The sequence below is a fragment of the Aptenodytes patagonicus genome, chromosome Z (genome assembly GCF_965638725.1).
Source record: "Aptenodytes patagonicus chromosome Z, bAptPat1.pri.cur, whole genome shotgun sequence".
In the NCBI taxonomy this organism is placed as follows: Eukaryota; Metazoa; Chordata; class Aves; order Sphenisciformes; family Spheniscidae; genus Aptenodytes; species Aptenodytes patagonicus.
This window is the reverse complement of record NC_134982.1, coordinates 35737335-35762206: the sequence shown is the minus strand read 5'-3', so window position 1 is coordinate 35762206 and position 24872 is coordinate 35737335. Positions and strand designations below refer to the sequence as shown.

The 24872-nt window shown below is 40.0% G+C and overlaps 1 protein-coding gene across 1 annotated transcript; it reads right to left on the bottom strand.

The window, feature by feature from the left end:
- Window positions 1-1777: 1777 nt before the first annotated feature.
- Window positions 1778-24272, bottom strand: LURAP1L (leucine rich adaptor protein 1 like). The gene is made up of 2 exons (XM_076361941.1): window positions 24051-24272; window positions 1778-2524 (listed from the first exon to the last, which is right to left on the bottom strand). Exons 1-2 carry the CDS (start codon window positions 24270-24272, stop codon window positions 2150-2152), a joined length of 597 nt encoding a protein of 198 aa, XP_076218056.1. The 3' UTR covers window positions 1778-2149.
- Window positions 24273-24872: the final 600 nt, after the last annotated feature.

Below are 24872 nucleotides of genomic sequence, written 5' to 3'. Positions count from 1 at the left end.
AGTTTTGCACCAGGGAGTTAGTTCTGTTCCCTAGATTCAAATAATTTAAAGTAAAGTAATAAATCCTATTTTGAATTCACAGTTGATGTTCTATTTAATGGTACATTGAGAAATAATTTTTTCCAAGATTTTTTCTTCAAACTTTTTTTTCAAACTATGTCCACCAGTCATAAGCTGGGGAAGGAATTAAAAAACCTAAAAATGTTAAGTCAGCACACCATTGTCATTTGAGGGCTTGTCTCTGTTTTCCTTCAAGCTAAAGGAAGTTCAACCAGGTTGAACTGAGAAGCCTCATTCTTAGTAACCACACATTTCTTCACTCTCTTTCTATTTGAATAAATTGTGATGTCTGAAGCAAAATATACATATCTTGTTTTTTTTTTAATTTTGAGGGAGACAGACATCTACTGTATTAAGAAGTAATGGAGCTAACCACGAAGCACAAATTGCCACTTGCAATTTCTTGAGTTTTACCTTTTCTCCACATTTGATGTTGATCAAGGCTGGACAAGACAGGTCCATGGAAACATGGCTTAGAAGAGCAGAACCTTATTGGACTACTACTTTATCGCAAAATGAACCAAACCAACATACGTTGACTGCTTCATATACTAGCTTTATTCCTTCAGAATGTGTGAAAGATATTTTAAATAGGGAGCCTATATTATACTTGGCAGACATTAGTTTCTTCAGTGAGGGAATTTCATGCTTTACTGGCAGTAGGAATAGAGACATGGCAAGATAGGACAGTTTTAGATGATGTGTAAGTATCAACATCTCTTTCACTATTTATAAGCTGGAAATACACGTTCATTGATCTGTTAAAGTACCCAGTTCAATTCTATTTCTTTTATTCTTATTTTTTCTTTACTCTAGAAGGATAAAATCTTGTTTCTTCATGATTCTGAAGTAATTAAAAGAAGAATCTGCATCCTAATCTTCTGCACAAAAGCATGGGCCAGGGGAGTCTTAAAGCCAGAGACTTTTCACACAGCAGTTTGTTCCTGTTTCTCTTCTCAGATGTTTCCAGTATGAATGACTAGCCGTAGCTCTCAACTGTACCAGTAGGCACAAAAAGGTTAAAGCAGACTCTTATTTGTAAAACAGGAAACAAAAAGACAGCAGGGCAACACTTTCTCTTAGTAATAATATTTGGTAAAAACAAAGTAAACTTGTTAAGGATGAGGGTGTGCATACAAAAACAAATCAGCACATGCCTTCTAGCATGTTGCCTCCTGTAAAATGTTTCACCAGTGCCCTCTAAATCCCTCAAAATTTCAAGGTAAAAATTGTGAAGACTTTAAATTACGTTTTAAAAATAACTCTGTTGAGGAATTTTGGCTCAATATCCAAACTATTAGAATTGGATATTTTTAATGTGGGATGCCTCTTTCAATTTTTTACAGATATAGACTGTGCCTATAAAACAGCAGGTTCAATGGAAATGAAAGGTATGAAGCACAAAAATGAAATATACTCTTATGCAGAGCTTTCAGTATTGGAATGCATCACTGCAAGACACCAATGAAGCCCAGAATTTAAAATCATAATTAGACAAGAAGGATAAGAACATTCAAGAAGAAAGAACCCCACACAGAAAAGTTTAGGATACTTTATATTCTGAGTGAAGACAGCTTAACAGAATCAAATATCATTGCTTACAAAAGGAAAATTATTTTGTAGAGGTATTTTCAGGATTCAGATTTAAGGCTCAATAACAACAGTGTCTTTGGAAAGGCCAAACCTGGTAGTCAAGAAAATTTACCACAACATATACTTATCAGAAGATATTTTATTGCCAACAAATACAAAATTGTTGCTCTCGTTCCCTGATGTCTCATTTTAAAGATAAAGCTTTTCCGTCACCACTTTTAAAGACCTGTAAATACAACATTGTAAAAAAAATAAAACAAAAAAAAGAAAAATTGCAACAATAAATTAAGAAAAAGAAAAGGTGAGGAGGAGGAAAGCCCAAAACACCAAGGAGAAAATGTATTAGAAGCAACACGGAAGTTATGAAGTGGAATCAAAGTATCATATTATGTTTTCCTTCCAAGAAAAGTTTGGGGGTTTTGCACATGAAATAAAATAGCAGCAAAGAAGAAGGATAAGTACAAGTGCATTTGTGTCCCACTGGAACTTGTTTTTATTAACCAAAACAGTAGTACTCATCAGAATCAATTTTGGGATGCTTATGCAGAGGCTGTGAGTCCTCCATAATAGAAGAATCACTGAACTGGTCCATATCTGAAGGGGTTTGGTGACCAGGGACATCATCCACTAAAGTGTCCAAATAACTCCCCACTGATATTCCGTCAAGTCCATCACTACAGTCTTGTAAACTGTTACAACTGCCGTGGAGGGATGTCTCCTGACTTTCCAGCAAGCTGCACAGGCTGCCACTCAAACTGCTACCTCTGCTGGCGATGGCCTTCTCTTCAATCATCCACTTGATTGATTCAATACTTTCATTGATGATGAGTAGCTGGCGCATAAGCTTCACATCAGTGGCTCGGAGATTAACCTATAAGGCAAAAGTGATTAAAAAAATTACTCATTTTCTTCAAAATCAAACTCTAAATAGCAGGCTAGAGGCAATGAATCAGTTAAAGAAAACCACAAAAAATCCACCTTTCACCTCTAGGACAAATCTATTTAAATAATTAGTGGGGGAAAAAAAAAAAGTAAAAGTATTGCTATACTAATACTTTCAATGACGTTCAGGTGGGAACCTGGTCAGGCTACATAAGCGGTCCATTAACAGGAATGCTAGTCAATGACAAGACTTGTACACACACTAGTACAATGCTATTTAGATGAGAAACATGCTGCTATGACAACTCTTGGGGATAGCTTTTCGTTATTCAGAGAAGCAAGACACAAATTCATTTCCATTTACAATTACTCTAAGCTACTTAGCAGATCCAGTCAGCTAAGCATTCACCCCAAATTATCCTTATTATGGCTACTTGGGTAACCTAAAATTTTCAGATGTGCATCATTTGGAAAAAGGCTTGTGCACTTTTAATTTTTATTCACACTACACCTGAGTTTATGTTGCAAGCTGCTGTATAAATGTCTAAGAGTAGAAATATTGAACTTATTGAAACTGTGAATTTCAAAGTATTTAAACCCATATTAGATGAACGTGATGAGTTCACAGTCAACCACTTATTATAGATTAACATGAAGAGCAACAATTTGCAAAAAATAACTAAATAAAAAATACACATTAAGCACAAAGTCCTACTTTCCAACTTAGTTGTGGTGCTTGATGCATAAACACAGAAGTGTTAATTGTAAAGCAGAGTGGAATATTATAGTGCTGCATTTCACAGATACATTTAAGTTAACTGACTTCATGTTTTCCTTAACAGACAAACTTTATAAGCCACTGTTCTACTCAAATTTCCACAATGAGATGACACATAAAGGTAAGGCCTAAGGGTTTTATTTGTTGCTTCTTTCTTTTCATCTGAAACTCACAACTATTGGCAAAAAAAATCTGTGTGACCTCCTATTCATCACACAAAACAAGTAAAAATACTGAAAAGGTAGTCTGACAAACTGAAGATGATTCCAGGTTTGACCATAATATCAAGTGTGGTCAGCCAGAAGCTACTTCCACCCATACTGTGAGAAGATAATGCTAGTTTGTGACCTAATCAATGATCCAGCCCTTTCCAACAGCACCTCAGCACTACTAAATATTTGACATCACAACAGACAAATTTCAGTCTCATCACTTCCAGACTAAGACCTCTGCCTAGATGAACTTTTGCCGCAGTGCCAACATAGGGCATGCATGCTTAAAACCACTGGAAAAAAGACGCCAGTCATTTCAGATTAACTCATAGGGATATCATGTCTAGCATGTAATTCGTGTCATATTTTATCACATGTTCTTGCATCCTTTAATTGTACTAATCAAGCATACTACATGCAGATATGTCACTGCTTTAATGCATGCATGTGGAAAATACTTTCCCTTGTATATAATTTGACTGTACTTATCTACAAAAATATGTGTGCCATAATGTCTGATATATACACATATATTACATGCTTTTCTTCCATAGGACACTAACTTCTTAACTTTCAGATTATTAATTCAAAAAAGACAATACAGTATATCAAAAATTTAAATGTCTTCACTCAATTGAGAAATAAGGAAGAAAACAAGTAAGATCTGTTATGCCAGAAAATAGACATTTTGTGCTACTCTCCAAGTCCACAATTATTATACAGAAATATAGCACCAGTATTGTTCATCCACAATGGACTGGAATGGAATCAGTATTCTCAGGAAGCAAAGACTGTATCTTGTTTTGCCAAGAGTACAATCTGGACATGGTTCTTTCCATACTTAAATGCCATCTTCTCAATATCCTAAATTACATTGACCTGGTATAGTTGTTCAAAAAGTTATTTTAAGGTATTTTTATTCTGTTAGATACTGCAGAAGATTGTACTGGCTCTGGCTCGGATGCTTCATAGCAGCCAGTATGGTGCTGTGTTCTACATCTGTGACTAAAACAGTGTTGATAGCATACCAGTGTTTCAGCTCCTGCTGAACAGTGATTGCACAGCATCAAGGCCTTTTCTGTTTTCAACTCTGCACCCTCAGCGAGTAGGCTGAAGCTGGGAAAGATGTTTGGAGAGGACAGATCTGGGACAGTTGACCAGAACTGACCAAAGCGATATTCCCTGCCATATAATGTTGTGCTCAGCAATAAAACTCATGGGTTTGGTCTTTCCAATGTAGCCATTGCTTGGGGACTGGCTGGGCATCGGTCTACTGGTGGGAGATGGTGAGAGACTGACTTTGCATCACTTGTGTTTTTTCATTCTTTCCTTCACTTATTAAACTGTCTTTATTACAAGCCATGAGTTTTTCTCACTTTTGTTCTTCCAGTTCTCTCCCCCATTCCACCAGAGGGGGAGAGGGAAGTGAGTGAGCAGCTGGTGGGTGCTTAGTTACCAGCCAGGGTGAACCCAACACAAAAATATTTCAAGCTTTGCTAGTAATGTACTGTCTATGTAACTCTCATATGTATTCCCAGTCTCCTTCCCCAGTCCCCAGAATGACTTCTGAATTATCCTCAATCCAATATCACAGGATTTAACACAGCTAACCTGGTACTGTGCAAAATAGCTTTACCATTCACAGTTTTAACAATACTACCCATCTATCATTGTTTCAGATGTGAAGTTCTGAAAACAGATTGACCATTTCATAGCCCTCCTGCTCAAGCCAGTTCTACTCGTACCCATAAATCACTATAAACCATTTGCTCAGCACCTAGGCTGTCATGAAAGCAGCAAATTACCCAACTTCTCAAATGCAACTACAGACTTCAGCAACTTGCTGAATATAAGCAAGCTTGGAGACAGCAAATTTCCCAAAAGGCTGATTAAGGAAATGTTTAACAGAGCTAGCACCATTACGCCTCTAATGAAACAGTCCCTTTTAGATAAAGGAGACATCTTGTATATTTCAGATTCAGTTCACAGGAAATAATTTTTTGCTCTAAATACATCCACAGCTTCAGCATTTCTGTGGAACAGCCTTACTGGGAATAATTCTTTGTATTCCTGCGTACTTGAGTCCTCCTCTTCCAAGCTACCATGTCATCCCAAGTCTCCCATATCGAGAGTGTGCTTTTCCTAAAGCAAACATTAAAAAGTAGTCTACCAAGTGTCATCTTTCTTTAATATGGTTTACTTCATCATCTGCTTGATAACACAAAAATGTCACTATGACATTTCTTGCCTCTTATCTGCTTTAGCCCAGACACAATCACATTACTTCATATTCACTTATGTAGCTGCAACCCATGTAACCGCTGGAGTAAACACGTGAGTTCCAAGATGGTTCAACTAAAGGGACTAAACAATAAAATCTCACCATGTTTGACAGCTCCATTTGTTATGCACAGTAACAGGTGCATTTCAGAAATAATCTAAACAGAGTGTATCATAGCTAATATAGGTATTTCAGAACAGTTTCTACAGCTGCTCTTTGAGTTAAAGGTTGAGCACAGCACCACCATAGGGAAGGTTTGTGTATGTGTCAGTCCTCAGCACAAACTTGTGGTGTACAGAGGAAACAAACTGCGACAAGAGAGCAAAAAAGAAATTCTGGTTACAGGCTAGCTTTTATATCTTTTTGTTTAGTTTGTATAACCACAATAGTGCAGATCCCCAGGAAGGATAGTAAATATTTAACGTTAAACAGCTAGTCATGGCAAGAGAAAATAATGAAATTAAAGTGACAGTGAGCATCTTTCAAGTAACGCAGTCTGGTAGCATAGGTGGACAGAACAGATTAGCATTCAGACACAAGCAGATCTTCAGTCTGGAAGGGATAACTGGCCTAAACACCTGTCTGTGCCTCCCTCCCTCTCATACTGGTTGTTCTAACAAGATATTTCTTCCTTACACAACTAGCCTTGCTTATGGTCTTCCATAATAACATGTGCAACATTGCCATAATTTATTCAAGAGAATTTATATATATACAAACATATGGACATCTGTGTACATATATGTATACAAATATTCATGTTATTTTTACATATATAGTGTTTTTAAAAAAGGACTTGACTAGGTTATTGGTTTTAGAATAAAACTCTTAATGACCAGGGCTGTTAACAAAAACAACTATCGCTTCCTGGCAGTCACCCAAAATAGTGCATTAGCTGTCCCTAGCCTGGTCACTTTTCTTTTGGATCAAAGTTGCACTTGCACTCCGACTATGAGCAGAATGGACTTGTGTTTTCCTGCTGCGTGTTCTGCAGACATGGCTTCCAACCCAACACAGTGGGTCCCCTTCCCCGCCAAAAATGGCAAAGCTAAAAATTCTGTTCAATATATCCTTTTAATCTGTCAAAGCTGTCTGCAACTCTAGTTCCTTTCTGTAGGTTACTTTCTTTCAGATTCCTGGGGTCACATGCTGCTGCTGCTTCTTCTTTTAACTACAGGAAGTCTGCAGGGATATTAATGGTAACCATAAAACGTGGTCTGAGGAAAAGATACTCCTAAGTTTATTTTTAGTTTCATTTTTTCCTCAACACCTTTATGTTGTGTGCTGTAAAGAGCCCACTAGTAAAAGGAAATGAAATGAATGAGCCTGAATAACAAGGTATTTCCTTCAAGACAAATCTTTTAGTCAGAGCATAGTGAAATAAGTCACTACAAGACACAAAATCTTAAACTTACAGGTTAATGGATTCAGGGAGCTATTTAAGTCACTCAGCTCAGAAGCTCTGCTCTGCACAGGATCTCGAGCAGGACTCAAACACTGATCTAGGGTTGGCTACTATGGAATCTGTGTTTCTAAAGCAGTATAATTTTGGACAGATATTCCACAATAAATGGAAGTTGTATGGAAACAGTAGCAAAATACGGTACCCCACTGAAAGCCGCTCAGAAGTGCAGCGCGTCAGCAGTCTTGCAGAAGAGAATTAGCACGTGAAGAGGTTAGATGAAATAGGCACTGGAGCCAATTCCATCTGTTGTTAAACACTGTCATACTCATCTATATCACCCATTTCACAAACATTTTAAAATCTTTCCATGCCAGACAGGTGTGTATGACCACTACAGTTTAGGAGTATTAATGATGCTGCTGTTTTCCTTTTTCTAGGGTGTGTCAGAGACAGCTTTCCACTTTCCCATTCAATTTCTTCTATTTCCCCTGTCACTCAGGATAAACAGCTTTATGGTTACCCAGCTATTCCCACCTGCCCTTTCTTTCTTTTTAAAGGCAGATTACCTCAGTTTTCCATGGAATAATGAATTCCATGAATCCATTTGAGATGTAACAAAAAAAAAAATTAAAAAATCTAACAATGAATGTCCAAATAATAATTTCTTTTGAATTCTGAGAAGTCTTTTTCTTCACAAAAGCTAACCTTATTCCACTTTCTCCTGGTGTTACTTTTGCTATTACAAACACTGAGTAACAGTTTTTAAAGTAACTAAGAAAAGTAATTCCCAAGGAGAAAGGTGAGAGTGTGAACAATAAAATAAACATTGGTTGGCAATGTTGAATTATTTGAGTCTTATGAAGATACAAATTTAGTAAGCCTATATGAAAGGATATAAACTCCTCAATAAAACCTCATCAACCAATTCTGTGAGAGAATATACAAAACAAGCTAAAAAGATCATAAGCAACTTATTCAAAGTCCAAAATTCAGAATATGTGAATGCAAGCATTATTTCATTGGAGTCACTGAGCTAGCATGTTTACAACAGGGATGAGTGTGGTCACACACACAGGCATTGTTTATTAAGCAACCACCATAAAGCATGAAGCATGCCACTTGAAGGTTAGCAAGCTCAGAACAATATTACAATAGCTTCTCAAAACTAGTGAGTAAAAGGAATGCTTTTTTTTTTCCATTTAACATGTATAAAATAAGACCACAAATGACCCATAAGGGACAAATGTCTGCTCCTTAAACATACAGGATGATTAATAGGCTGTGCATGAGCTCCATCCTACTTTAATTAGTACATACACATATGCATGACTTCAAACCTCTTGTCTACTTCAACATTGTCCCACTGATTCAGGATGTTTGCATTGGTTTCTTCATATAATTAAGCCACTTAGGACAATGGTATTTCCGGATCAAGATGAAAAAGCAGAATGCCTAGACTGATTTCTGAATTTGAATGCCATCTTCAGCATCACCTGTCAAAAAGCCAGGGAGCTTTTATGTGACAGAGCGCAAGAACACAGGTTTACTATCCTTAGCTGGAAGGGATCATCTACGCACAGGTGGAACTGTAACCGCTTGTGGGAATGCACCACATCCACTCCACCACAAAGTCAACTAGCTTGGATTAATTCAGGCACTACAATAATTCAAGCTAACCCAATCAGCCTGACACTGTATGCGAACTCTCTCATTTCTTCAATTTCTTCATATGCATAAACAATGGAGGTGGTGACCAAAGTCTGGCAGAGATGAGACTGTCAGTGAGTTGAGGTAGGTGCTCTAGTGTTCATCATTATGCCATGTGTGTCTGACTGTGATTTACCTCAGACTGATTTAGGTAAATTAAATTTCAGTCAGCAGTGATATATGTATATCAACAGCTTCTTGCACATCTGGTTTCTTTCAGAATGGACTTGTGTTATAATGTATTGCTGGAACATTTTCCCATTTCTTTCCTCATGTTTTTTAGGCTTGTGGTAATCTTCAGACCACAAGAAAGCACATACAGAAGCTACATATATGAAAGCGATATTTAGTAACCCATCGTTGATTTGTAGTTGCACTTTGCTGATCTAGTTTATTTCTGCAAATTGAGCAAGTTACACTGACCCTTCTCAGCTGCACTTCCATAATGAGTCACAATGAAAACACTGTGGCAGGTTACAGAAGCAGTCTTGGTCGCTTACTTTTTGCCTTCTTTTTCGAAAGAGATTATTTATACTCTTGTTTCTCTTGAAGACTCCAAAATGGTTAAAACCCTCATAGTAGATTTTTAGGCAGCATTCATTACCATCACTGAAGTTCCAGCTGTTCAGACAGTGAGCAGTCATTAAGTCTTCAGTTTCTGTCTGTGCCTTTGACCTTGCTAGTTTAAAAAGAAGCTCTAGCCTAGTCATGATCTTGTTTCAACCTGCTGCAGTTCCAGTGCAATCCTGCACTAAATGCTTACGATAAATATTTCTACAGGTCCTTCTGTAACATTTGGCAGCACCATAACATAGCATTGTGAAGAGTGTTTTTTAACTAGGAAGGAGAAAGAGAGACAGTGTGATTTGACATCAGCCAGAAGAGGATTCTCCTTCTGTAAGCAGAGCTTACCAAACACCTATTAGCTAAAGCAAGGAAGTGGGCAGGTCAGATCTGAGCCACCACCGGAATAATCAGGAGGCAGAGCAACTTCATGAGGGAGCAAGTTAGCTCGGTAAACAATGAGTGTAAATAATTTAATGAACAGCTTTCAAGGACATTTCTTGCAAATATATGAACAAAATATTATGCTAGTATGGTTATTATCTGGTATAGGAAATTACAATATTGGTGATTTACATTTACACCCTATTTTAATATGTTAATTTTATACATACTAATTGATCCCCTTCAGACTTGACAGGAAAATACATACCACCAAGTTGTGCAATTGTTTACATTATCTCTGTAATAGAAAAAGTGGATCTCAAGGCCTTTTTTCACCTCCCTGAAATGTGCATGATCCTTTTCTGTGGAGTACCTGTGGGCAGCCTGCCATCTGCATTAATGCCTAGTAAAATCTCAATGATTTGAATGAATCATTCACTTAGTAGGGTACAATTTTTTTTTTTTTTTTAACATTATACTATTTGAGGTATCTTGCATGCTTAAGTGTAACACAAAATTCTCAGGGGGAAAAATCTTTTTTTGTTTATTTGTTTGCTTTAGGTTTTTTGGCCATCTTTTTATTTTACTGTGAAAAAGAAGAAACAATTTAAATACCTACTAAGTAGATATGACGATGATTATCAGAAAGAAACATGCTATACATCAGAGAGCAAGTAGTGGGAAAAAAATAAAGGTTAGTTAGTTAAGTCCCTATTTCATCACCTCCTGCCCAAATAAAATAAAAGCTAAATCAGCTCTTTCAATACAGAAGCACCACAGAATTCAGAGAAACATCCAGCCTCAGAAGGATGAATGAATATAAAAGGAAGGTCCTGATTATTTTAAAGTTTAGTTAAACGAACATGAAAGGGAGCAGTGAGGAAATGTAAGGGTTTGCGAAGAGCAAAAAGCGTCTAATACTACAGGAAGTTTTTACTAAAAGTTTCCAAATATCCCATACTGCTGTCATAAAAGTAGCATCTGACCTTAGAAATGTATCTACTATGACAGAGGTGAAAATGTCCATAAAAATCCATACTATGGACCCACATATGTTGACAGACAAGATAATACCACTGCAAACATTCAGGTCAATATGCAGTGGTAACAGTCGGTTGTGGGTGTCAGAAAGTGTTACAGCAGATGGGCGATCACAGCATCATTATAACGTGTTCTGGACACCCGCCACAACACAGGACTGTATGTGCCTTCCCCACCAACATGAGACAGCACTGGGGCTCAATAGCATATCCAGATTTTTTCTTCATTGGATTTCACTCTCTGCCTTATTTATGTTTGTCTTGACCAAAACATGTTCTTAAAAATACAGTGCAAAACCAGGATAAAATATCTGGGTTTTTTATGTATACCTTCTGAATTAGGTTTGGTTAATGAGCACTCCAGACCTGCTCATCCCTTTAAAATTAATTAGTTTTAATACTGGCACTGTGTAAGTATGCTCAAAAGCATAGAACTAAAATAAAAGTGAAAGAAGAATATGGGTTTTGCTTACAGGTATATCTAAAGTTTGAAAATGATGCTTTTACCAAGACAACAGTGATCCTCACCTCATTATTATTTTTAAAAGGAAAAAAAAAAATCAACAAAAAACCCCAACTTGTTTCATTAAGTCAAAACTGAGACATGACAATATTACTACTGGAGACAAATCTCAGCTTTCTGGAAATTCAAGTCTGCTTTCGCAATACCACTGGAGAGACACATAAGATTAAAAAGAATCCAACTCTTTGTCTGAATCTCCCCAGAATTCAAAATGGGATTCTGTTCATAATAATTCTGTGGCCTTGGAGATGGGGTAGGTCCTGTTAAAAGCATATTTTTAATTTAACAACTAAATATTTACTAACGGCAAACTCCTGTCCTATTTACTGAAGGTTTATCTGAACAAGAATAAAAAGGAACTTCAAGACAGCCTTGTAATTATAAGTGATCACGTCCTCTTAGAACTGCTTTAATAGAGTTAGAAAGTAATATGCTGATCACTGGTTTTTTTCCCTATGGAAAATTTATGAACATCATGTTTCAGTGCTAAATCTTTTCAAATTTATTGACTAAAAATGAGTCAACATCTTATCAAATAAGGTTTAGGTTTTTTTCCTTAAGTTTAATCTGTGCACTATTTGAAGTTGCGTGTCTTTCAGATTGAGCCTTATTTTTCCTTTTAAATGAAAAACTTCATCCAAATCTCCCCATTGGTGTAATTACCATCCTGCTAAAATACAGTTCATACACAGGCTTTGTGCCCATCTGAATGTACTAGCAAATTTGAGATCTTTCAGATAAAATGAAGCAAAGTTGTCTATTTTGAGTCTTTCAGCCAAAAATACCCTTCCAAACTTCCAGATATCTATAAATACTTAACTACTTTAGTTCTTTCTCACCCACTGAGAAGGTATCAAACAGCTAGCAGCCAAACTGCATCTAGGATCTCCTGGTTAAAAAGCTAGAAGCAAACAAGAGGCTAGTACCATTTTTAGCAAGCTGAAACGCTGAATTTGGCCAACACAACTAGCCAAGCAGGCTGCTGCAGGCTATACTAGCTGCAGCTTTTAAGCCCTTTTGGCTCCTACAGAACACACTGCAGTAATACGTTCTGGAGGTCACAAGGCATGATTATCCAGGTAATGAAGTGAAAGCATATATTAAAAATCAAATAAACAGAAATCCTGTACTTCTAGCCAAGTACATCTCATGAGAAGGTAGCAGCAGTAATCAGTCATGAACTATAAACTTCATGGCAAAACCAGGCACTCTAGGTACCAGTCTTTCCATATTATTTGATCCCTCCTCTGACCAATAACCATCATCCACACCATGTGGTGCAGACCCCAGCTTCTCCTACACCACTCTAGCTCATGTCATATTGCTCTTTTAATACCTAAACCTGCTCTTAACAAAGATTTCTACATAGCAGACTACTGGGGCAGTGTGGCTTGATCCTAGTTTGGCGAAGAATATTAATCATAACTATCAATACAGTTACCAGGGGTATGAATAGAGTGGGAAGGAATCAAGGTAATTGGTTACATTCCCCATTTCTCCTTCTACTGAGGAAATACTATCTACTAAGCTAGTTGGGGAGCAGAAATAAGGTGCAAGACTTGTGCCAGATGTCTAGGAAAAGACAAATATGGCCTTTGTCAATAATCAAGAGTGACCTAGGAAGTGAGAGAACTAGACAAGGAAATCTAGGACACAACAGAGTTGGACTAGAGAAGTACGGTTGTATTTGAAAAGGGCTGGTTAGGACTCTTCTGAAGTAATTTTGTCATTAGATTTCAACAGAGTACAAATTAATAAAAATTAAGGAGATAGGACAAAAGCTTAAACATCATATTGTTGTTTGGGTTGCATTTCTTTTTCCTCTGAAATGGGAGGACTGCTGCTCTGCACTGGTGAAAGTATAACCAGCTATTTGAATTGATGGTCACTGTGAGCTACCTCATCTGCCTATGGGGAAAACAGCAACTGTGCCTCCACTCCGTTGCTGCAGTCACAGCAACTAGTGCTAGGCGCTAATGAAGGAGTATGTAAATTCCATGGGTATCTGAAGTTGAAGAAAATTACTGTTGCTTTGGCATGCTAGTAGTACTGCTCTTGCAAAGAGGCTTTCTCCTCTACTGTTGCAGGATTTACAGTTTTCTCCTACAAACCCTGTAACACCAGGAACCTGCCACAGGCCACCATTCGAGACTGAAATATTTCAGTGTACAGCACAATTGTCCCATGACGTATGGATAGCCCATTAACAGTTACAGTGGTTGAAGTGGCCATGTGAAGGCAAAACACACTTGCAATCACAGATCAGAAAAAGTCCTCTAAAAATTATTGCTCTGGCTTCATGTTCATTCCTCTCCTAACTGTATAGTTTTGAGAAGACTAGAACAATAGTCTAAAGTCAGAGTTTACAATGACTCCTTGAATGACTTCTCAAAGTTGCCATGTTTTTGCGCAGAGCCATCCAAATTCTGTTAGTCAGAAAACCTTCCTGCCCGTGGAAAGAATTCTTCAGTACCAAACTACGTAAAAACACCACTTTGCCACTGTTTTGTCATCATGTACTTTGTTCTAAACACACATAATTTGGCTTTGCCCAACAGAGAAAACTGTCTGTATCAGCAACCAAACTTAAGAGAACAAAGTCAGGCTTGCGATGTGGCTGGAACAGGCCTCCTCCAGGCACCCTTCCAAAGTTATGTGTTAGTCTCATCCCAGGAAGAACGCTAGATATTCAATTCACTAGTTTTCTGAAGAAGTGGCAAACCAATCCTATTTCTGCTTACGTAGAAATGCTTCACAGTTTCCTCCTTGCTGTCAGGACTGTTTTTCCTAGTAATTTATAATTATTGGAAGGGTCAAGGTCAGAATGTGAAGCTTTGTAAATTAAAATATCTTTTCAGCAAACACTCAGTATGAAGAGAGTCGTGTCCAATGTTTGCTCTGTCTCATAAGCACATATATGAGTTACAAAAAGCAGTGCAACCATTTCAAATAGAACATTTCCTTAAACCAGTGGAAATTCTGTAGGAAGACAGAAAAAATAATACTCAGAAAAACACAAAGCAATAGAGCTGTTCTACCTTTGTTTCTACCTTGGGGTAAAAATGTGGGAGCTTGGAAACACTCAATACATTTGCTACGTTATAATTCTTGGATGTGTCCTTCCTTCTGTATCTAGAGAGGTAGGTTTCATGGCCAAAGCAGCAATGCAATAAAATGACTCTCCTTCTGGAAGCATTTTAGTCATGAATGCAGCTGGTATCTAACAACAGTGAACAAAATTACAAATTAAGCCAGTAAAGTGTTTATAAAATCTGAAACTCCCAGTAGTTAAATAGCAATTTAGCATTGCTTAACAGGCACTAAATGCTTTCACTTCACCTGGCACTGCACCCAGCAGGGCCATACAGTAGTGCGAGGAGTTTATTTTACAGCACGGCAAATGAAACATTCAGATAACTTCTCCTAGCAGCTTAGTTAGTTTGTGTTTCCTGTTAATTAACAAATGTGCCATACCATTCCCTTGACAAAATGTAAGTATTAAGAAATGCCAGGCTGGTAGGGAGGGAGAAGAAGGATTAGATTCCTGAGAGTAAGGCTGCATAGCTGTGCCAGTATTGCTCTTCTCCATGTTTATGGAAGCTCTGGGAGAGGTTGCATATTCTGACAAAACAGAGTAGCTAACTTTAACACCTGACATGTATATACTCTCTAGTGTCCTCTCCTTATCTCCTCTTATGGAAGGAGGGAAACCTCCTTTGGAGCAAATTCAAGGTGGGAATCCTCAGACACATTTTATTCCACGTGCTCATCCACTGGTAGGCAGCCAGTGGGACTCACTGCTGGAACACAGCACAGAATATTTCTGAAATAAGTGACCACCTGAATATGCTTCTAGATTTGAAAAAACTTGAGCTGTGTTGTTTATGCCTTTCAAAGCTGTAATACAAGGTGGCTTACAGACCCTCTGGATGTATTTTGGTCACTTATTTTGGTCACCCTCCAGACGAGGGTTCCTTCCAGTTGGTTATCATGAACACTTCCCCGACACAGTCAAGCATCTCTTGAAGCTTGCAAACTGCTCAGATACGTGGCTGAACAGCTTTTCAGAACTCGTTGAAGAGAACATCTCAGGATGTACCTACTGGGCCCACTGGTCACTCTGGACACAACCCATCTCTCACTAGAAACAAAGATGGACGTGGAAAGACATCCATTAACACCTAAGCTGTAAATGACTGATGATGAAGAGAAAACATGTTAAAAGCTGTGAAAAAGAAGGAAGATTACTTCAGTAAGTATAGTTAAAATCTTTCTCCAAACCACATCCTCCAATACTGGTTACTTTACAAAACAGAGTCTAGACACGTTGCAAGCACAATCCTTAGCAATGTTTTAATTTGACAGAAGCCACTACACAGCTGTGAATTCAACAACTACTGAATTAAGTATCCTAGTCAGACACCTATCCACTACAGGAAAAGAAATAGCAATACCACATGGATTACACTGTAACTGTTTCAATGGACTCATACGAAAATATTGTCTCTGTCATTCTAGGTTTTACTGCTAGCAGAGCTACAGCTTGCTGTAAGCTCAAAATAAGAGCATACTTGGCTCTAGGGATACCACGGCCATTTGTATACTTACATGGCTCTGTGCATCATAGTACAGAGTAAAATCAAGCTCAGAAAGAAACTTACCCTTGGGGCAAGGCTTACTACTGCATAATCGGCATTACTATGGTGAGTGCAGGTACAGAAGGTTTCCCAGCTAGATCTGGTTTGTAGCCATTCAGCTGGTAAAGGAAGAACCCCTCACAGTCATATCCTTAACTGCAAAGTACAGATGTGCAGGAATGTTTTATCTTTGACATTAAAGAAACATAATTATTTTAATTATTAATCTCCTTCTTTGATTTTATTGCAGCTATATATTTCAGAACAAATATTTCAACGTCTTCCTCAAACTCTGTAGCTGTCATTCCTATCCAGTTCTCTCTCCAATCCTCCTGCAGTCCTTGAACAATTTATCCCATCTGCCACAAAAAAGTTAATGTTTTTCTTAAGTGGCTGAAAAGACCAAGATTCACAGGTTTAAAATTCTTAGTACTATGATTCCCTTTTGGCATTAACTGAAGTTATCCAATGCCAAGGATGTTATTTTAAAACTGTACTTGAAAACAACAACAGTATGTACAAGGCCACAGGACAGCAAGACAGAACAGCTTAAGTGACCAAAATACATCCAGACTTTCCTAACAAGAAAACCAGACATATGAGAGTCTTACAGAGTTTGGTTTGGTTTTTTGTTCCCCCACCCCAGCATTCAGTAAACTAATCGGCCAAAACTGGGTAATCTTGCTCTTCAGAATTGCTGTGTTGATGGACACCCTTACACTTCAGTCCAAATTCAAGTTTCTCACGCCTCCTTCTTTAGTTGTTTTTAACAGCTGTAATTAACAGTTTCTTCAGCATTGTAAATGTAATAGCTTTCTGTCAAGCCTGCAAAGCGCCATTTTTGTTGCAGTTATTTTAGAGCAATATTTGGTCAAGCTATTTCTGAGTAATCACAGCTTATGAAGTCATCACTTTCCTATATAACTCCAGTACAGAAGATTTGCATTCACAAAAAACATGCTAAGGTTTCAAGCACTGCCTGTTACCTGTGTTTCAATAAGGATTTAAAAATATCTATACAGAAGATTACAGAGTGTGCAGGGGTCAGATCCTCTGATCTGAGGTGGCCTTAGCATTGCTATCCAAATAGTTACAGAGTTCTCAAATTAAGAAACTAAATGATACACTGATGCCACCTCAGGCTCCAGTTGCCCTACTAGATACCAGCTCCCATTCCACACCAGTAAGGATAAGTGGGTGGCTGAAGCCAAAATTCAACACAGAGAACAACTGGCACGAAGGCAAAAAGTAATCCACCGTGGGTAAATGCTTATAACTAGCAGCCCCACTTATGAGAGAGAGGGCTGGAAAACAAAGGCTACAAGACTGCCTTTGTAACAAAAAAGTTCCCCTTTTATTACGAGATTGCCCATAATTTTCTATTCAGAGCTCATCATCTTTACAAACAGTAATCTGAGAACCATCTTTTGGAACTGCTTACATGTAAGATGCCCAAATTCCATGGTTATAAATGCAGGTGAAAATCCAAGAGAGAAATTGCACTCAATTTAATTAAATTCCAATTGCTTTTCAACAGCTCAGATCTTCTGTCTTTTTACTCCTGTAACTTCATCCTCATTTGCTCCAGATTCCAGTGTCCAGCCTCTCTGGACATGGACAGAAATGAAACACGTAGGGAATAAACATGTCCCCTGTGGGAAAGTTTACTAGGTTTTGAGCTTGAAGGCAGAGAACAGACAAAGGATCTCATAACCCTTAAAAAATGAATTGAAAATGTATTCTTCTTCTTCAACTATTCACTCTTGGGGGGGAAAAAAAAAGTATCAAAGAATAGAAATGCACTTGTTGGCCATCACTTTAAAAAGCAACTTCAAAGCCAAAATGCTTCCTCTACCCTTGAAACAAAGTAATCAGGAAAGAAACAACATGAAATTATAATACATATTCTTTGAAATAAGGGTTGGCAAAAGTCTCATCTGTACATGAGCAGTCTAACTGGAAGTCTTGAGTGAAGTATGCCTGACACTGCTGTGACGATCCATACATGAGACAGAAGCACTTGAACTGAAGTATTTCACACTGATGCTGCTAGGTGAGGTATCAGCAATGTTTCACAGACTCTTGGTCAAGCAGTAGCTAATAATGTAAGCACGTATTCATCTGTACTTCCTGGGGACTTAAACCCTTCAGCGGCTGCTATAGCTGAATGACAATGGCCGTAAGCACTGACTGACTACAACATGGAGATGTCCCACAATTCAAATCCTTTTGCCAGGCACTGGGTGAGATTTGCCAGTCAAAAGATACGTTTAAATATGCATTAACTTAAATCTACTTGCTCACCTCGTCCTTCCAAAGATGGTCTGAAACAATAGAAAACTTGGCAAAGTTCTGGTACTATAATTAGCTCGCAATTTTTTCTTGCTAGGTTTGATCGTTGTCCCTAAGGATCAATCTACAAATCCCTTTTAGCCTGAGTATCCTGGTATCACTGCCCAATCTGCATTATATGTAAAAATTACAAACTCTTCTACCACATCATGCAAATCGGAGGGTATGAAGGAGAGAACTCGTTAGCAAGATCCAAGATTACCAGCTTTTTCAGTGAACTTCAGGAGGACTTGGGGAAATAAGTTCATTTCTACTTCTGCATGCCTTCTTTCTACTTCTAAGAGCCTCACTTTAGGGATTCAGTGAATAACTGCTCACTAAGAAACCAAGGTTAATCAAACCCTCCTACACAGGCTTGAGGCTTAGCCACTAGTAATTTTATATTTGAGATTTTATCTTCAATCGAGTTTTTAAGCAAAAATTCCCATTAATCTAATAGAAAACCAGCATCTGATACCCAGCTTTGCACTGCTGACTAGACACACTGATCCAGATCTTGGCTTCAATTAAGTCAATTGATGTTATCATACAAAACAGTGAATGTAGCAGCCTGTACCTACAGCATGTGTTAGAGATGTTTCAAGTCACAGTTGACTTTTTTAAAAAGGTCCTTTAAAGAAACTAATAAAGGCAGAGCCCCCCACAACTGTGGATCTAATAAATCTAAGCAAATCTGAAGTTGTTCAAACTCTTAAGAGCTGGTAGAATAGAATTACAGCAGCTCTGCCCTCCAACCTGCACCTTCATTTACATGCTAAGGATATGTTTAAAAAAAAGAAAAAAAGAAAAGACTAAGAGAAGGACTGGCATCGTAATGATCATATTTGCCTTAATTCCAATCAGTAAAAAGTACTTTTAGTTCTGCTTCATTTTGTCAAGGCTCCATGTTAATTAGCCTTTTAAAAATAGTTACACTAAAATAGAACTAGGAGAGCAAAGAGGGAGAAAACTCAACTAATGAGAGAGCATAGGAATATGCCTCTACCTCAAATAGCTTTAGCCTAAATCTGACACGCTCAGGTTCTTGGCAGTAGATTGTTTCCATTTCTTTATCCCTTCACCCTAAGAACTGCTGCACTCAGAATACCCAGTTTGGCCTTCAGACTCATTAACAGTAGTTGATCCTCAACAGTGTTCACTGGAAGGAATCTCATCTGAAAGTCCCAGCACTGCCATTTACCCTTCACTTCCAAGACACAGTTTATCTTTTCTGCCTGAAATATTTTTATGCAAAGCATGTGGTTTTTTTTTTTTTTATTGCATGTAATGCAGACTATACTCTGTTTAACTTTTTTAGTTTTCAAAGAGGCAATAAAAAGTTGATGTGGTACACTTTTGAATGAAAAGAAAAAAAAAACCCACACTCTCTTTCTTCAGGTGTTAAGGAAAATCTCTCTTTGAGTAACCCCAGAATTTGTAAAGGAGAAATGAGGCTTTTGAAGCAGTACCATTTCAGGCTGCAGAACAAACCTCACTGATTATTTACTGCAGTGTGTAGCTGTTGAAGTCATATGTATTGAACGGTGAACTCAGGAGCGTGATACACCAGAAACAGGGCTGCAGCTATAAAGGGTTATTATTAATTCCCCAATGGAAATTCCACCTAAAATACCACAGGAGGAAAGAGTTTAACATTGTGACAAATGTCATACTGAATCAAGGGCACATTGGCCAGTAGGAGGTACTCATCACATCCTAGGCTGACCAGAGCACAGCGTTTTGACCCACACTGGCAATTACATATTGCTTCTCCTGTTACTTGATCGCCTTACGCCTCAAAGGTTTTCAGGATCCAACACAGTCTCCATCATGGCCTTGGTGGGGAAAACTGAAGGTAAAGAACGGGAAGGAAGCCTGCCCAAGCAGGTCCATGTTTCAAGAAAGATACTCCGTGGTGCTTTGTGTGTGATTCCAGTGACTACCAGCAAAATCAGGCTTGAGGGGAAAAGAACCATATACTAGGAACAGCAAAAGGATCTGAGGAAGCAAGATGCAAGCCTCAAGGCCTTTAGCCAGCAGATGTACCATTGCCACCCCTCCCGCCTCCCCGATCTGTCAGGTGCTTTAACTCACAGTCAAAACCAACATTTTTAAGTCAAAAATTGACACAATATTATGCTTATCTGTTAACATTCCCCTGCAGCAGATGACACAGGAGAGGTAATTACTCCCACCATTTCATTTATGCTTTTCCAGCCCAAGGACATGGCAACTCAATGAGAGAGAGTTCTCAAAGCTTCCACCATTTCTCTCTTCCTCGGAAGTATACAGTCCAACAAATATTGCTACTTTGTTCTGAAGCAAGGTAAGCACCGGTTTCTCATATACAAGATGGATGGAAGAACAGAAGATCAATTTCTTTGGAAGGACAGTGTGCATTGACAGGAAAGGAGATGGCCCTCCAGTTTTAAATGAATGAAAACTTCCACCTACTTCCACTCCTGTACATTTGAATTTATTCTCGTCACTGGAAGGATTATATACTGCCTGAGTTAAGGCTTGGTGTCTAGTCCGAAGCATTACGAACAGGTTCAGGTATGCTCCCCTTGTTCTTTACTGTCAGGGGCCAAACAATAGGATGTCAGGGGAACACAGAGGTATTTTATAGTAGCTATGAGCTGGAAAGCAATAAGAAAATGTAGTTAACAGTAAAATACATTCTTAGCACAGTCAAGAGCTTTGGGATCACTATGATTTAAATGCAATGATAAGTCAAAACATACTAAGGCAATATCTATAAAATGGCTTTGTTTCTCAGATTTAGTTGAAATTTGTCAGCACGGGCACGGTCATTGTGACAAACAATAGCTGCAGGAAAGGACAGAAGTTGAGTACATAATTGCACAATTTGTATAAAGCCAGGTTTACAAAAAAAAAAAGCCACATCTGTCCAAAGTATCTTCATTAACAAAAACAATAATACAAGAAGATAATGAGACAGTACTGCTCAGCATCAAAGATCAAGATGTCAGCACAGTAACCAGTGTCAAGTTTTTTTATATGTGACTAGAAAAGAAGAGCCTGAATAACCTTGTTTTGTAAATGCTTACAAAACGTTTGTCTCAAGTCTGAAGCAAGCAAGCAAAAAAAGCACAGATGTATCTATTCAAAGTTCAGTGAGTGGGCTGCAGAAGCTGCCATCACAGTGCAACTAGAAAAAGATAGCTTGATGGATGATACTTGTTTTTCTGAACTTCTAATATTTTCAATTTTTTTGCATCTGTTTACTACTGCAGCAGCTATAAACTACTTTTCTACATGTTCAAGGTCTCTTAGGCCTTGCAGAGAAGCCAAAGAATAATATGCTATAAAAAAGTGTGAAATAAGACGCTAGATAGAAGTTTTGGCTCTGTTTTAAGAATGTTGTGCAGAAAAAAGAGAAAGAAACACAGAAACAGTGTGATTTTTACCTTGTATTGTTCTTAAATTGATCAGTTCTATACAATGTCACAAAGAAAATTGCAGAGGGGAAAGTGACAGATTAAGAACCTGAAGAAACCTTAAGGAGAGAGGAAAATCCTTAAGTCGCTAAAGAGAGTAGAGAAAAACCCCAGAAAGATAGTTCACTTGCATGCTCTGCATTACAGAAGACAACTGAGAGCATGAAAAAGATTTAGATAGAGTACCAATACTTCATCTTTTACAGATAGTCATTGATTGGTGGTTTAATGGGCATACACAGACTAGAAGTCAAATGGGAAGAGGTGTGTAACAGAACTCCTCTTACTTAGTAAGAGCAATGAGTTCAGATGTGAAAATCGGTCAGTTGCTGAAGTGACAAAGAACAAGAGAGGTCAAGGCTGTTGGAACTAAAACACGTTCATGCTGAGGGCAGGGAGGAAAAAGAGGAAAACTGGGTGGCAGGAAGAAGAAGAGGCAAACTGAAGATTGTGACATGAAACTTGCAAGTGTGAAGTAGGTGAAGAGACCAACTTGAAAGGAAAAGGTGATGAGGGCAAGTCACTTGTTTTTTGCCCCCCTTAACAGGCCTAACTGTCATGACATGTCTAGACAGTCATGCCAAGAACTCTGGCAACCTTGTTTCCTTTGCAGTCCAACTTCCCTAACAGTTTTACATTATAAGCTACCTGCAGGTCACTCTACAACCCTTGTGCAAGCTTAAAATTCAAAAATAAACATGAGATATGCTGAAAATGTGGAACTTATTGTTAAAACTGAAATTCACAGTGATCATTACACTAAGATACATTGTTAGTTTGATTTGTGAGGATCTCTTAAACCATATGAAGCCATAGTGTGATTTAGAATTTACCTCTCAAGATTAAAGGTCATCATCTTGGCTATTAACTCTCAGAATATCCATCCTTGATTTCCCTTTTCCCATAGCAAGCTTATTCTTTAAAAAACGCTTACAAACCCACCCACCTTTTGCTTATATATAGGTAAGGTTGCACAGGTACCGAAGATATGGCATTATACTTGTGCACAAAGGATGAGATTGCTTTGTTTTCTCTAAATGGCTAAGTTCCAAGATAGTTGCATAAAGTCATCTCAACATGTTGCCAGCAAAATACTCATCCCAACAAGATCAAATTCCATACTATTTTCAAATAAGCTTAGTGGCAAGGCACAAGTTATGGAAAGGACTGCTACCAAAAAGAGTCCTTTGGGACCTCACGTAACAATTACACTCTAATAAAAATGGGAGCCAGCTATGCTTGCACATCTGAAGTACTCTGCATCATCAGAATCGCATCTGCTGAGTGTTCACTAGTTGCTTGCTCCCTTGCTTGCAAAGAGTGTTTTTTTCGTTTGCCTTAAAAAAAAAGAAGCCAGTTTTACAGCATCATCAAAAAATAAACTTACTGAGACGGTGACATACAAAGTAGGGCAAGCACCTGCATTAAGATAGTAAACAAGTTAGAAGTTCTGAACTAAATACAGCATAGTCTCATCACAGACCACTGGCAAAAAACCCTCTCAGCCAAATTATAAATAGTTGTTTGTTCAAGAATTACTGTGTATCTTCTGCACACTCTCTTTGGAACTAAGTAAGTCTCTGAAGACCAATGTCCAGAAACAGAGTAACTGAATTCCAGGCCAGATTTTCAGCCCGAAAACATCCACTGTCTCTTTAGGTATTAGTCATCAGCAGGAAACAGGTGCGATGCAGACAACGCATTTACAACAGAGAGAGATTAGTGCATTACTTCGTTTATTGATAAACCAGCTTTCAGTACTTTTAACGAGCTGACAGAGTAACAGAAGCCAAGAGCGAGTCACTGGCGAACCGCCACTCTGCGAGAAAAAGAGCCGGCAGGTTACGCGGCCTCCACGCCGTTCAGCTGAACGGCCTCCTCCTCACCTGGGCAGCGGCAGCAGCAGAGGTTGCAGCCTCCCTGCTGCCGCCCCGGCGGCACCGGCCGGCGGTGGTCGCGGCGTGGCCGGACCGGAGGGACGCGAGGCGGCGGCTGCTCCCGGGGGCGGGCAGCACCGCCTTCCTGCGGCAGGGCTGGGTCGCAGGGCGGGGGGAAAGCCGGCCCCGGCCGAACCTGAGGGGAGCGCTGCCCACGGAGGGCCGGTGCCGCCGGGAGGGAGGCGGCGGTGCGGGAGGGCTGCAAACGCCCCCAGCGCTGCCGCAGGGCCCCCCGGCCGGCGCCCGGCTACTCACCATCTCCTGCCTCAGGAGGTGAAGTTTCGTCTCCAGCCTGGCCAGGGCGGCGGCGCGGCGGCGGCGGGGGCCGGGGGCCGCGGCGGGGCCGCGGGCGGGCGCGGCGACGGCGGGGCGTCCCGGGAGCTCCTCCCCGCGCAACGGCCGCGCCAGGCTCTCGGGCACTTTGCGCCCCAGCTTCTGCTCGACGTCGCGGAGGTCTGGCGGGGCGCCGGGCTCCATGGCTTGCCCCGAAGGGGCCCGCGGCGGCGGCGCCGGCACTACCCGCGGCCGCCCGGCCGCTGCAGGGGCGCGGAGGCGCGGTAATCCGCGGCAGCGCCGGGGCCGGCGGCCGAGCCGCGTAGGTGACCCGCCGCAGACATGGGGATTTCCCTGGGCGAATCACACCCCCCGCCCCCGCCCTCCTTTGCCACCGGGTGGAAAGACAAAAGCAGGCAGGCGGGGGCGACGGAGGAAAACTCCCCCTAAGCCAAGGGGGGGCGCGCCCCTGCCTTGCTCCGGCTGCGAGACCGCGATGCGCCCCGGCAGCTGCCGCCCGCCCCGGGCACCGCGATCCGAGTCCTCGCGCGTCTCGGCCGGCTGCAACTTTAAAGCGCGCTGGCAGGTGGAAGAGGCGCGGCGCGGCCCTCCTACCGTAATGCCTGGAGAAGAGGCGCGGCACGGCGGCGGCGGCGGCGGGGCGCCCCCGCCCGGCGGGGAGTGCGCCCCCCGCCCGGGAGCTCCCGGGCAGGGCTCGGGAACAGCGTGTTCCTTCGGGGAAAAGGGAGAGGAGAGGGAGAGGAGAGGAGAGGGAGAGGAGAGGAAGAGGGAGAGGAGAGGAGA